This window comes from Pinus tabuliformis, chromosome 4_2 (genome assembly GCF_031772625.1).
Source record: "Pinus tabuliformis cultivar Carrire ecotype Pingquan chromosome 4_2, CPIR1, whole genome shotgun sequence".
Taxonomy (NCBI): Eukaryota; Viridiplantae; Streptophyta; class Pinopsida; order Pinales; family Pinaceae; genus Pinus; species Pinus tabuliformis.
The window spans coordinates 396,325,747-396,338,886 of record NC_142304.1 but is presented as its reverse complement, the minus strand read 5'-3'; the positions used below and the strand labels follow the sequence as shown (position 1 = coordinate 396,338,886).

General features: G+C 40.6%; 1 protein-coding gene across 1 annotated transcript; it reads left to right on the top strand.

The window, feature by feature from the left end:
• Positions 1-8,013: 8,013 nt before the first annotated feature.
• Positions 8,014-11,313, top strand: LOC149169622 (uncharacterized). The gene has a single exon (XM_089425271.1). It carries the CDS (start codon positions 8,014-8,016, stop codon positions 11,311-11,313), a length of 3,300 nt encoding a protein of 1,099 aa, XP_089281397.1.
• Positions 11,314-13,140: the final 1,827 nt, after the last annotated feature.

Below are 13,140 nucleotides of genomic sequence, written 5' to 3'. Positions count from 1 at the left end.
TCAAAATTTTAACATTACGAAAGAAAGGGGTAACATCGTGGGTGTTATAGTTATTTTGGTACTTGTCCTTGGATGTTGTCTCTATTTCATTTTTTTGGAATGAAAAATCATTCATAGTGGGTTGGACCATGGCATAGGTCCTCGAGATGTAAAGTTGTCCTATAAAAGAATTATATGTCACAATTCATGTAGTATAGGTGATACATATGATTCATTTGGATTAAATCATCGTTTAAGGGTTAACTGACAAAATTTCTCCATAATCTAGATTTTTTGGGCATAAAAATAATTAGTTAGGCCATAAGCCACAATAAAAGCACCAAACATTGAAATTTTTTCTATCAAATGATAAGGTTTGCAGTTTAATGGATTTAGGATGATGTAAATGGCTCTTATAGCATGAAAAATGGTTTAGATCTTGTCAAAATCCCTAATTATTAGGGGAATTTAGAGGTCTAAAATGGACCCCCTAAGGAAAATCATAAAATAATAGTTAAAATAATAAAATAAGAGATTATTTTAAAATAAAATAAAGAAAGCCATTTTTTTTAATTCTATTTTTGGCTTATCTCCTTATATGTTTACTCAAATGTCACATGTAGACAAATGTTGGATGTGGAATTAAACTCCACATTCAACAAGTACCCACTCTACATACTTTTGAGTAGACCCAAATATATATATATATATATATATATACATACATACATACATACATACATACATACATACATACATATATATATATATATATATATATATATATATATATATATATATATATATATTACCATCATATTAGGCCAAATCCATGAGTGGAAATGTTAGGAATTGTCAGTGAATACTTACTCATATTTGGTATTCGTAAGGTGGAGATAGAGCTAAACCGAACTAGGGTTTCGATGTGCAGGCAAACAAGGTCTGGAGTGGCCGCCAAGAATTTCCCCTCTGATGGCACCCAAGGAATCGAGGAGCCTGGTCATAGGAGGGCTCTGGAATCAAGGGGGGCACACACTAGAACATCAATCCAACCTGCACAACCAAGACATTGGCTCGCAGGAAAACTGGAATGGAGTACTTCCCATGGGGAAGAATACAATCAAGGGGAAACAAGGTCAAATCAGGCCTGTCATATGGGTTTTCTCTTACTGCTTAAGACCACCAGAGATCAGGGGGAAACATTCAAGATGACAATGGATAATGAAAACAGGGACCTCTTGCACAACAATAAGGAAAAAGGCACCGCTGACACCTTCCATCCCTTGGACAACTCGTGGGGATGTAAGATTAAACTGGCGTGATGGTGGTTCCAAACAAATGGTTGGAGCTCACTTGAGGTAACCTTTTTTTGTGGAAATGCAGGGTATCCCCCTAGGTACAAAGTATCTCGCTATCGCCAGATTATTGAATCATATCCCAGTCGAGGACGGATATCTAAGGGCCTTGCAAGGGCACACAAAACTGGGTGTGCGATAAGGTAGATGAATAAATGGGACAGTGATATGTTGGTGGAAGTTGGACCAACTAGCTGGACTGCAATAGCCGGCCCTCATCTATGAAATATGCTACAGGGTATCCATTGGACTAGTCATGGATTGAATGTGGGGGCAATAATACCCTACAACACACACACAGCTAGTCCCTCAGCGTAGATATGGGAAGATCGTCAATGGGAATAGGGCACTAGAACCCTGTTAGGGAATGCAAAGCCCACATTATGGCAAAGCGCAACTTCTGCTGCATAGACAAGCTACCCGCAGATTGCAACAAAACCTGGATCTTTGGTAAATACCCTCCATTTCCAAGTTTTTGTCAAAACCCCTATCAGAAAAACACATTTGATTTGGGTACATGGAACCGATTGTGTGATGCATCTGAAGAACCTTATCTCTCAACAAGTTGGATATCCCACTAGTTTACAAAATTTGATACATGGGGGAAGAGCACTCTAGGACTCGAAGCCTCTCGTGGACTACAAAATCATACCTGTGTCAACCATAATTCTCAATTTGAGACTAAGAGGTGGCATGGAAGATAACAGTAAAAATCCTATAGGGGAGAAGGAATTGTGAGTTGCTCAGCAAAAAGTGCAAAAACACATCAGGGGAAAAAAATGGAGGACTATCTTTCAAAAACATCCTCCAAGGGAAAAATACATCCACAACAACACCAAAACAAGCAAGCATGGAACCAAGGCCATATATTGTGGATCAACTAAATTATACCCCAAAATTAAACATAGATATACCAGAAACAAATGAGCATTGTATTGTATTCTAAAAACAAGCTATAATTTGTAGTTTCAACTATTTTTGGCCCAAGCCTGTTGAGCTATTTCATTGTATTTTCACAAATTGGACTACACAATGTGAAATGCATCTCTACTCCAAGGGTTTCTTCATAGTGAACTTCCCTTCAGCAGAGGCTAGAGATATTATAATACGGGAAGGACCTTGGTTCTCGGGGTCCACGGGTCTCTTCATCACACCATGGTTTCCAAAATTTGATGCAAACACAATGCTTGTTTGGGTACGCTTGCACAACCTCCCAATACATCTTTGGAATCAACAAATCCTTGCAGGAATCGGTAACACCATTGGGAGTTATATCAAAATGGACACCCAAAGACTGGAGGAAAGAATCTACACATTCACACGAATTTGTGTGGAAGTAGATCTAAACAGAGGTTTTCTAGATCGAATTCAATTGAAGCCTAAAGAGAGGTGTTGGACACAGGTTTTAGATTATGAAAATACAACATTCAGATGCAGAACTTGCCGACAAATAGGACATCTACAAAACACATGTCCAGAAGCCAAAAAAGACATTCGTAGGAAGAAGAAATTAGGGAAACAAGCCAAGGGATGGCAATTTCCTCCACCACTCTCCAATGAGGAGGAGGAAGAGGATGTCGAACATGTCATACCCAACAAGAACAATCAGATGAATAAAGAACCAGAAGCAGAGGATTTAAATCCACAAGGTCTGATGGACTCACAACAAGCAAAGATACCAGAAACAATGGATACCAACGAATCCAAACGACAACACATATCAGACACCTCAGATTCTGATAAAGACAACCCCCAACCTGTGGTTGATGCTTCACTAGCACTTGTATCCACATTACCGACCTAAGGGGAGTGGCAAAAGGTTGAGAAGAAAAAAGGACGAAAAGCATGACTTTTCCCCACTTGTACATTATTTTTTTTGTTTTCATGAACTTTGATTAGCAGTCAACGACTGCTAATGGAATGCGCCACAACATCTGCAACATGTAATTTTGTTTTAATTAATAAAATTACGATTTTTGTTTTGGAAATATATATATATATATATATATATATATATATATATATATATATATATATATATATATATATATATATATATATATATTACCACTATTGTGTGTTTTTTGGTATATGAGACATATACAAGGATCTAAAACATGAAAATTACCAAATTAAAAAGATTATTACTCTAGTGAAAAATTAATTTCTTAATTTTATGGAGCATGGGGGATATAGATGTTGCTTATGAGCTAAACCATGGTTTTGGGACATAAATCATTTGCTTTATTCATAGTCCATTGTTTTAAATTTAAATTCCATCAATAGGGACGTAAACCATAATATAATATAGACCCTTGAGATGGAATTTAAACCTTATGAACATATTAGAGGCTAGATTTTATGTACCGAGTACCATACAGATAACTTTATAGAATTAAACCAAGTTAACTTTTTATAATCCACATTTTTTATTCTAAAAAAATATTTATAAGGTCTTAAACCATGATATAGGTACTAGAGATGGATTCTTTCCTTTACTAAAAGACTATGGATCTAATTTATGGATTAGAGGTCATACAAATGGTTCTTATGGAATAAATAACATTTTGTGGTATTAAATCACATATTTATTCTTTAGTCCATATTTATGTAGTTTAGAAGCAATCTATATGATCCTAAACAATGGTATTGACTCTAGGGATGGAATCTTTTTCATGGAAATGAATTAGCTGACCAATATAGATGGTTGTTATGGTGTAAAGTGTGATTTTTAGGCCTAAACCATGACTTTTACCCTTTTTCCCTTAAGACCCTATATTGTGATGACACGTCAACAAATTTGATGAAATAGAGGTGTTGTATTAGCTCCCACCAGGGTTCTATTCTCACAAAAATGGTTGAATCCCCCATGTAAAGTGGGGTGAAGATTGTAAAACTGTCATAGACATAAATTTAAGTAGGTAACCTCATTCTAACCTTTGAATTTATATTGTAATGATGTCCAACCTTTGAGTGATGGCCTCAAGTTTTAAAGCTGTTGAATATTAAATCAATCCCCAAGAAGCATAATCAAATGCATTATAAGCTCCTATACAAAAATGGGGTTCGTAGAGAGGAATTATTTGCTAGTAAAACTGTCATAGACATAGAATTAAGTAGGTAACCTCATTCTAACCTTTTAATTTATATTGTAAATGATGTCCAACCTTTGAGTGATGGCCTCATGTTTTAAAGCTTTCGAATATTAAATCAATCCCCAAGAAGCATATTCAACTCCATTATAAGCTCCTATACAAAAATGGGGTTCGTAGAGATGAATTATTTGCTAGTTGAAGGAAATTTTAAGGACCCACTTTCATGGATGAGTGATATAATTATGTTTTGTGGCATAAACCATGGTTTGAGACGGAAAAACAGGTCGATGGCTCTGCTAGGGTTTGATCTAGGAACCCTAGGGCTAGGGTTTAGCTGAAGCAGATGGCGCAGGGAAGTCAGCGGGGGTACAGGTGCTGGGCTAGCTGGCAGCTACAACAAGGACGGACAGGGCAGGTCTCGGCAACAGGTGACAGCTGGGTTCGGGCTGGGAAACGGGTTACGCGACAACGTCAAACGGAGTATTATACGTCTCTGCAGGAGTTTTATCGGGTTTCGGTTTGCGGCGGCTTGTTTACGGTATGCTCACTAGTGGAGGCATCTAACCTGGGTATCTTTCCTGAAAACGGCATTCGGAGGCGGTTTTATGCAGTTTCCCTTTCGGGCTTCGAGCGTAAGTCGGTTACAGGTTTTACGGAGCGCTTTTAACCATGGTAATTTCTAGTGATGCGGTTGACCTGGACCCGGCTCCTGAAGATATCCTCACGGTTTGGGGCAAGGAAGTAACGGAGAAGAATATCAGTGACATTATCGGGCATTCGAACAGTTTCCCTGGTGCGTTTTTTCCGGGAGGAGTCTCGTGGCGTCATAATCCGGGTAAGGGGCTGTTGGAAGAGAGCTTGGAGCTCTCGAGCAGTTGTGGGCGAGGAGGAAGGTTTCCAGAGGATATAAGCCCTCACCACCCTCTTGGTCAGCAGAAGGATAAGCTTGGACCTCTACCGGTTGGTAAGTCGGTCTCTCCTGCAAAAAACTTTGTTTCTTCGGGCGGACTCGAGGACATAATCAATTTACCCCATATTCATGGAGTATGGAGGTCGGTGGGTGGCGTGCAGGGTGTGGGGAAAGCAGCGGGAGAGCTTTACACTCAGGAGAAGGTAAGGAGGAAGTTGATTGCGAACGACCGGCTACCGGATACTCTGGGAAGGGAAGAGGGCAATGCAGGTATCTTCAAATCTTCGACTGCGGGGGTATTCGCAAACCCTCTGCATCCTGAGAAATCTTTATTCGAGGGGCATTCAGTTTTAGGCGAGGCGGGCAGCCCAGTGGAGGGTTTGGTTGAATCCGCTCCAGCCAATGAAATCCAAAACCCAAAGGGCGTTGGAAAGACCCATGTGCGGGAGGAAGGCGGCCTGCCTTCAGCTGTTACGGGAAAGGTTCCGGAGCCGTCAACAAATAAAGTAGAGGAAAAAAGAAAGAAGACTAAGGCGTGGAAAAAGAAGCGGGTTTCCAATTTGGTCCTAGGCATGGATGTCCAGGTCGAAGAAGCATTGGAAGTTGCAGAATGCACTCTTGTGGGCAGAGCAAGAGGGAGATACGTATCCGGTAAATTTTTAAGGCAATGGGCTGAGAGTCAATGGCTGGAAACCCCAGCAAAGTCTTTTAGAACGGATACTTTGGTTAAAGGATGGTTTATGGTAAAATTTGATACTAAGGAAGCCATGGAATGGGTTGAAGCACGAAATTGGGCGTTCGGAAGCAGACCTGTTTATTTTAAACGATGGACCCCCATGTTCGATGCGGCGAAGGAGAAAGTTGATGAAATTCCTGTTTGGGTGCGGGCTCCAAACCTTCCGCCGTTCCTTTGGGTGGACTCAGTCTTCAAATCGATAGGGAATCATTTAGGTACCTTCCTAGATGTGGATAGATCTTATCTGCATACTTTTGAAAGAGGGGTTGCAAGGATTCTGGTAAGGCTCAATCCATCTGAAGGACTTGTGGAGTCGTTTCCTCTGCAATACAAGGAATATGTTTATGAACAACTGCTAGACTATGAACTTTTTCCTTTCAGATGCCATGTTTGTCATGAATACGGGCATCTAGCGAGGGACTGCCCTTTGGGGAAAAGAAGAAGGGGGGTCCAGCAGAAGGTGGAGGAGTGGGAGGACTTGACGGGCTCACCCAAATCTCAGAAGAAAGAGGAAGCTACTGAGGTGGTCCACCAGACTGGAGCCACTGCTACCATTGTGGACGAGGAAATGCAGCAGAAGGAGGAGAGCCCCGATCAACGAAAGGATGATCAGACAGGTCGGGATGCTCCTGCGGCAGAGATGGCTGGTCCTTCGGAGGAACCAGCCCCCGGTATGCAGCCCTCTTCTTTTATGCTCCCTGTAATTTCTGTTTCGTGTAATGATGATATCGTGGCAAATTCTTCTAAGTTGAAAAATTCAAAGGATTTCTCTCATAACTTAGAGTCTTTGTCAGAAGCCATCCCGTCTCTAAATCTGAACAGTGAGGTGCCTTCAAAGAATAGCCTGGGAACGGGATGTCTTTCTGCCACCCGACCTTATAACTTAAGGTCTCTCCACAAGCCCTCCGCCTCCATTTCCGACTTTCAGGATTCTGTGGGTGGTCTAAGTCCTGAGCCTTCTAGGGGAATCTCCAAGAAAGGTAAAGGTAGGAAATCTTTATTGTCAAAGACACAAGTTAAGGCAAAGTTTGACGTAGCTGATGGGAAGCAAATGACGATACCCGGGGCGCTTAGAGCAGCAAAAACCCCTGAGACGGTTATCAAATGATCTGTCTGTCCTGGAACTGTAGGGGTTTAGCTAGTAAGCCCAAAAAACTAGCACTAAAAGATCTCATTACTCGCCATCATCCGGATGTTGTCTTTCTTCAGGAAACCCTGGGCAAGGGTTCAGAAGTTGAATCTTCTTTGCGATCCCTTCTGCCGGGTTGGTCTTTTCTTGCCCTTGATGCTGCTGGACACTCTGGAGGCCTTGCCATAGGTTTCAAGACCGGGAGATTAAAGATTCAAAACAGCTGGGGTTCAGACCATGTTTTGGGTTTGGAGGGTCTCTCGACTGAATTCGACCAGCCACTGCTGTTCATTAATATTTATGGTCCTTGCCAGGCAAGAGTTCCTTTTTGGAATAATTTCTTGTCAAAAGAGCTTCTATTGAATAAGAATCTGATTATTGGGGGTGATTTAAATTTCTCCCTGGGGATGGCGGAAGCTTGGGGTCCCTCCGCACGGGAAGATCCTTTAACTGATTTTTTCTCAAAGGCCCTCTAAAACGCAAAGCTGATTGATGTCAATATTATAAAGGCAAAGCCGACATGGAGAAAATGAAGAACGGGTGAAGATAGGATAGCAAAGAGATTAGATCGTTTCCTCATCAATGAAACTTTGGCGGCTTATATTCCCTTGTTCAGACAATGGGTAGGGGAGGGGGGAAATTCGGATCATCTCCCAATTTTCCTTGAAGTCTCTAAGCCCCCAGCAAAGCCGGCTTCTCCCTTCAAATTTAATGCTTCTTGGCTTCAGGAGGAGTCTTATCAACAACTTTTCAAAAGCACATGGAGACATTCGGGACAAATTTCTCAGGCCAACAAGGGAGGTCATTTTATGGAAAACCTGAAAAGGCTTAAGAGAGCAACCATTGAATGGGCTTCTGAGAGAAGAAGGAAACAGAATGAGGAGCTGGTAAAAATCGAGGAGGCCCTCGGGCTTCTTGAAGACCCTGACTCAGATGCCTATGTGTCACAGGATTCAAAAGAGAAGATATTGTCCTTAGAGAGGGACAGAGCAAAGATTTTGCTGGAGAAAGAAGAGGAGTGGAGATTGAAAAGTAGGGCCATTTGGTTAAAAGCAGGGGATGAAAATACAAAGTTTTTTCACAATTATGCTAAAGGACGAAAAATTGCAAACACCATATGGAAGATGAGAGACTCTGAGGGAAGGGAAGTGTCCTCTTTTGAGGAAATCTCTTCTATGGGGAAGAATCATTTTCAAGCCCTCTTTTCTAATCCTGGGGGGATCTCTTTGGCTGAAATTATTAGAACAGCTCAAGCTTTTCCAAGATTTGTGGATGAAGAAGATGCAGAGTTACTCTTTAGGGAAGTGGAAAAGGAGGAAGTTGAGCGTGTTATAAAGGCAATGCCTAAAGATAAAAGCTCGGGGCCGGATGGCTGGACCATAGAACTCTTCATCCATTTTTTCGACATTATTGGTGATGAGCTTACTGAGGTGGTGGAGGAATCCAGAAAGAAAGGTGAAATTTACAGTTCTTTTAGTGCCACTTTCATAGCTCTTATTCCAAAAAATGAGAATCCTGCTTCTTTTGAAGACTTCAGGCCTATTTCTCTTTGCAATACAATCTATAAGATAATTGCGAAGATTATTGCGGTACGCCTGAAGCCTTTTCTATCTGAATGTATCTCAAGTGAGCAGTTTGGGTTCCTGGATGGACGACAAATTCACGAAGCAATTGGAGTAGCACAAGAAACCATCCACAGTATCAGACAAGCAAAGAAGAAAGGGGCAGTTTTAAAAATTGATCTTTCAAAGGCCTATGATAGGATTGACTGGTCTTACCTAAGATTATTATTGACTCACTTGGGATTCAAATTGGAGTTCATAAATTGGATCATGGGATGTATTTCAAATGTCAATTTTGCGGTGCTGATTAATGGGGCGGCTTCCCCTTTCTTCAAAAGCCAGCGAGGACTGAGACAAGGGTGTCCGCTTTCCCCTCTTCTCTTTCTCCTGGCAGCAGAGGGGCTGAGCAGGCTGATCTTAAAGGCAAAACAGTCAGGCTTGTTTACAGGTTTGGAGGTTGCTGTAAATCTGTTCATTTCACATCTACTTTTTGTTGACGATATTTTGCTATTCTTAAATGGGAATCTAACTGAAGTTAAAGTTCTTAAAGATATCATTGATCTTTTTCTGAAAGCCACAGGACTTCAAGTAAATCACAGAAAATCTCATTTCATTATGGAGGGTTTCACTAGACAAGAGGTCAATGCAATTACAACCATCATGCCTTTTGAAACCTGTCAGATGGATATGCCTTTCAAATACCTGGGGTTTTGGCTAAAACCGTCCTCTTACCGCAAACAAGATTGGTACTGGCTAGTGGCAAAGATTGAACAGAGGATTTCGCACTGGAGTTACAAATGGCTTTCAAGAGCTGGCAGACTGACTTTGGTCAATTCAGTCCTTCAAGCCATCCCTGTTTTTTGGGCAGCACTGACCTGGATTCCCAAAGGGATTATACATAAAATCAGGCAGATATGTAGCAGATTCTTATGGTCAGGATCCAAGGAAAGTGTTGTGCTCCCATGGGTTGCTTGGGACAAGATCGCTAGACCGAAGGAGTGGGGAGGTTGGGGAGTCAAACAGCTAGGGGATTTCTGCCAATCCTTGGCGGCAAAATCAGGTTGGCGAATAGTAGTGGCAGATAATCTCTGGACCAGGGTTGTTAAAAGGAAATATATTGATCCAACCCCATTGGAAGATTGGATAAGAAGTCCAAACAAAAAAGGGAGAAACTGCTCGGTTATTTGGAAGGCAACCATGGACGCTTTTAAAATTATTGAACAAGGACTAGCATGGCAAGTGGGGAATGGTGAATGTGTGCGCATTGGTAAGGACCCATGGGTAGGGTGTAATGAACATTTTGCTCTCTCTCCTGGTTTGCTTGAACATCTTGACTCAAAAGGAATTCAACAGCTTAATCAGATTGCAAACCCGTTTTTGTCTTCCATCTGGGGGCAGGGTTGGAAGTCTGCTGAAGATTTGGAGTTGGACATTCGTTGGAGAGATGAATGGAATGTATTCATTCAAGAACTAAAGCGTTCGAATGTCAGACTAAAGGACTCTTCTGATTCTCTGGTTTGGGCTCATGCAGAAACAGGTCGTTACTCCCCAAAGGCTGGATACGATTTTTTGATGAGCAGAAAGGGGTGGGAACCTCCGGTTTGGTGGGCAAAGCCCCTCTTCAAATTAAAATGCCCCAAAAAAGCCAGAATCTTTCTCTGGTGTGCGCTAAAAAATAAAATCCCCACATGGGACATCCTCCAAGCTCGTTTCCAGTTGGGGCCGAGTAGATGTCCTCTCTGTAAAGAAGCTTCTGAAACGATCTCTCACCTTTTCGTAAGCTGCCCTTTCTCCATGACAGTTTGGGAGGAAATTTTCAAACTTCAGAAATTCTCAGGGAAGTGGGAAGGGGCTTCTTTATCTGCTGCATGGGAATACTGGTGGTCTCACTACCCTGAAAAAAACTTGAGAAACCTCCCACCTATTGTCTGCTGGGGTATTTGGATCTCCCGGAATGGATGCATTTTCAATGGGAAGGTCACTCCTGCACCAGTCATTGCCTTACAAGCCTCAGCTATCTTTGCTAGTATTCCTGAACCTGAGGGCACTTCTTCTTCAAACCGGCGGGCGGATTTTGTCATCAGAGAGGGCATCCCTTATGCTTTTTTTGACGGAGCTGCCCAAAACAATGTCACTGGAGCTGGAATCATTATTCACCTCACTCCTTCACATTCCTTAAAAGCCTCTGTTGGACTTGGGTCGGGTACAAACAATTTTGCCGAATTATCTGCCTTAAAACTGCTCCTCTGCTGGCTCATTCATAGAAACATCCTCACTGTTCAGATTTTCGGAGACTCGGCAAATGTGATTCATTGGGTCAATGAGAAATTTATTTGCAGGAACTATATGCTGTTACCTCTGTTGGAAGAAGTGAAAAGTTTAAGGACTCATTTTAATAGTTTTTCCATTGCTCATATTTACAGGGAAAATAACGAAGAGGCCGACCGGTATTCTAAAACAGGTCTGCAGCAAGCTTTGGGAGTTTGGAGGATAACAGAACAATCACAGGACCAGATCCGTGTGTCGGATCTCCCTCCTTTTCACTAGTCTTTTTGTCTTTTTCTTTTCTTTGTTGTCGTTCTGATATGCATGCTACTGTGGCAGGAGAGACTGCGTTTCAAATACTTCTATATGTCTTGAAAAAATATGTTTTGTTTTAATGGGCTGTTTTCCTGAAAAAAAGGAGGCCCAGGATCTTATGGTGATAGTACTGAACTCATACATTTTTGATAGGGCCTTTATAGGCTGGCAAATGTTTAGAGAACAAAAAGTCTTTTTGATCAAAAAAGACATGGCTAACATGAAAACACTGAAGAGAGTAGCCTCTCTGTGGATCGTGAAAACTTCTGCTGAATGTTTCACGCATTCCTTTTTGTAGCTTTTTTATATCTCAATCAATAGAAAAGCGCGGTATTTTTTCCTTGGAAAAAAAAACCATGGTTTGAGATCCTAACTCCTAAATCTTACTAATGACCTACAACTCTAGGTAAAAAGTCACCTATAGTGCCATGAACACTATAACAAACCTTAAGGATGGAATATTTGTAGGGGTAAAAACATGAATCTAAGTTACTATTTTGTGACATGTTATTCAAACATACACTAGGAGACTCGAAGGATTCATGAAAATATTCGTAAAACATTTAAAAAAAATAAGTGAAGTGGAACTATAATATATGTATTCATGCATTGTAAAAGAACTATGTCAATGTTGAATAGTAAACAATGAAAAATTTGCTGCCACTCAACAACTATTTTCTTAAAGATTGGGAATTACTAGCCAAGAATCATGTCTTTACCCATAAGGAACTGAGAATAGAGGCCTAATTTCATTATGGGTGGTACAATAGCCAATCTAGACTAAGAAATGTCTTGATGGATTAAGCGATGGATTTATACCCTAATCCACATGTTTTAGAGTTAGATATATGTAATTCTCCTTAGAGATAGGTAGTTTTCCATATGATTTTAAAATATGGCTGAGTTGAATTGTTACCCTATCAAATCGACTGGCTCATTAGGCTCAGAGATCAACTTGGCTAATGAACCTTTTTTTGGATGAGTTTGACCTCATTTTGGTACCAAACCGACCATGAACTAACCGATTTTGTACCAAAATAGCATGAGCCAGTATGAACCAGCCAATCCCATCATAATCAGGTTGCTTCATTGATAACTCACACATGCACGACCGTCGACTAACATAGGGAATTTTAGGGTGGTTTTGAGCAGGTTATTGGGAAAATAAGGGTTGCTTTCCTAAAAACAAAACCCTTCAAGCATATAAAACCATACCTCCCCTCTAATTTGCCTCACACTTCTCATCTAGAGTTTTTGTGAGCTTCATTGTGAGCTTGGCGAGTGTTGAGTTTTTGTAGGAGAAATGTAACAATAGAGAGTTTTGGTTGTGTCTTTCATCTTGGAGCTACTTTGGGGATGTCTATTCAGCATGGTATTTTTTAGGGATTTCATATTTTTCCTATATATAATATTGTAGGAGACTACTCTAGTTTGAGAATTCATACATATAGAATGGAGGTGAATATTCAATAAAAAACATACAATTTACTATTAAAATTGGTAAATTTTTGGCAAATATCATCCATTTAATCATATATATATGTAAAAAATAGGTGATTTTTAACCAAACTAGTGAATATTTGTTTTCATGAAATGTCCAAAAAACGGCCCATTTGCGAAATTTCGCCCCTAAAATTTTCCCTAGTCTAGTGGAGTTGGCAGCTTTAGGAGAAGGCCAAGGATGCTAGTTATCATTTTCCAGTAAGGATCTTCACTTGAAAAGATCCATATATCATTGTTGTCCATGTTTTTTTTTTTTCTTTCAAGTTCCATATTTTTGTTTTCAACTTTCAA

Excerpts from the sequence above, each read along its gene's own strand:
- LOC149169622 (XM_089425271.1), top strand. The coding sequence starts at position 8,014 with ATGGAAAACCTGAAAAGGCTTAAGAGAGCAACCATTGAATGGGCTTCT.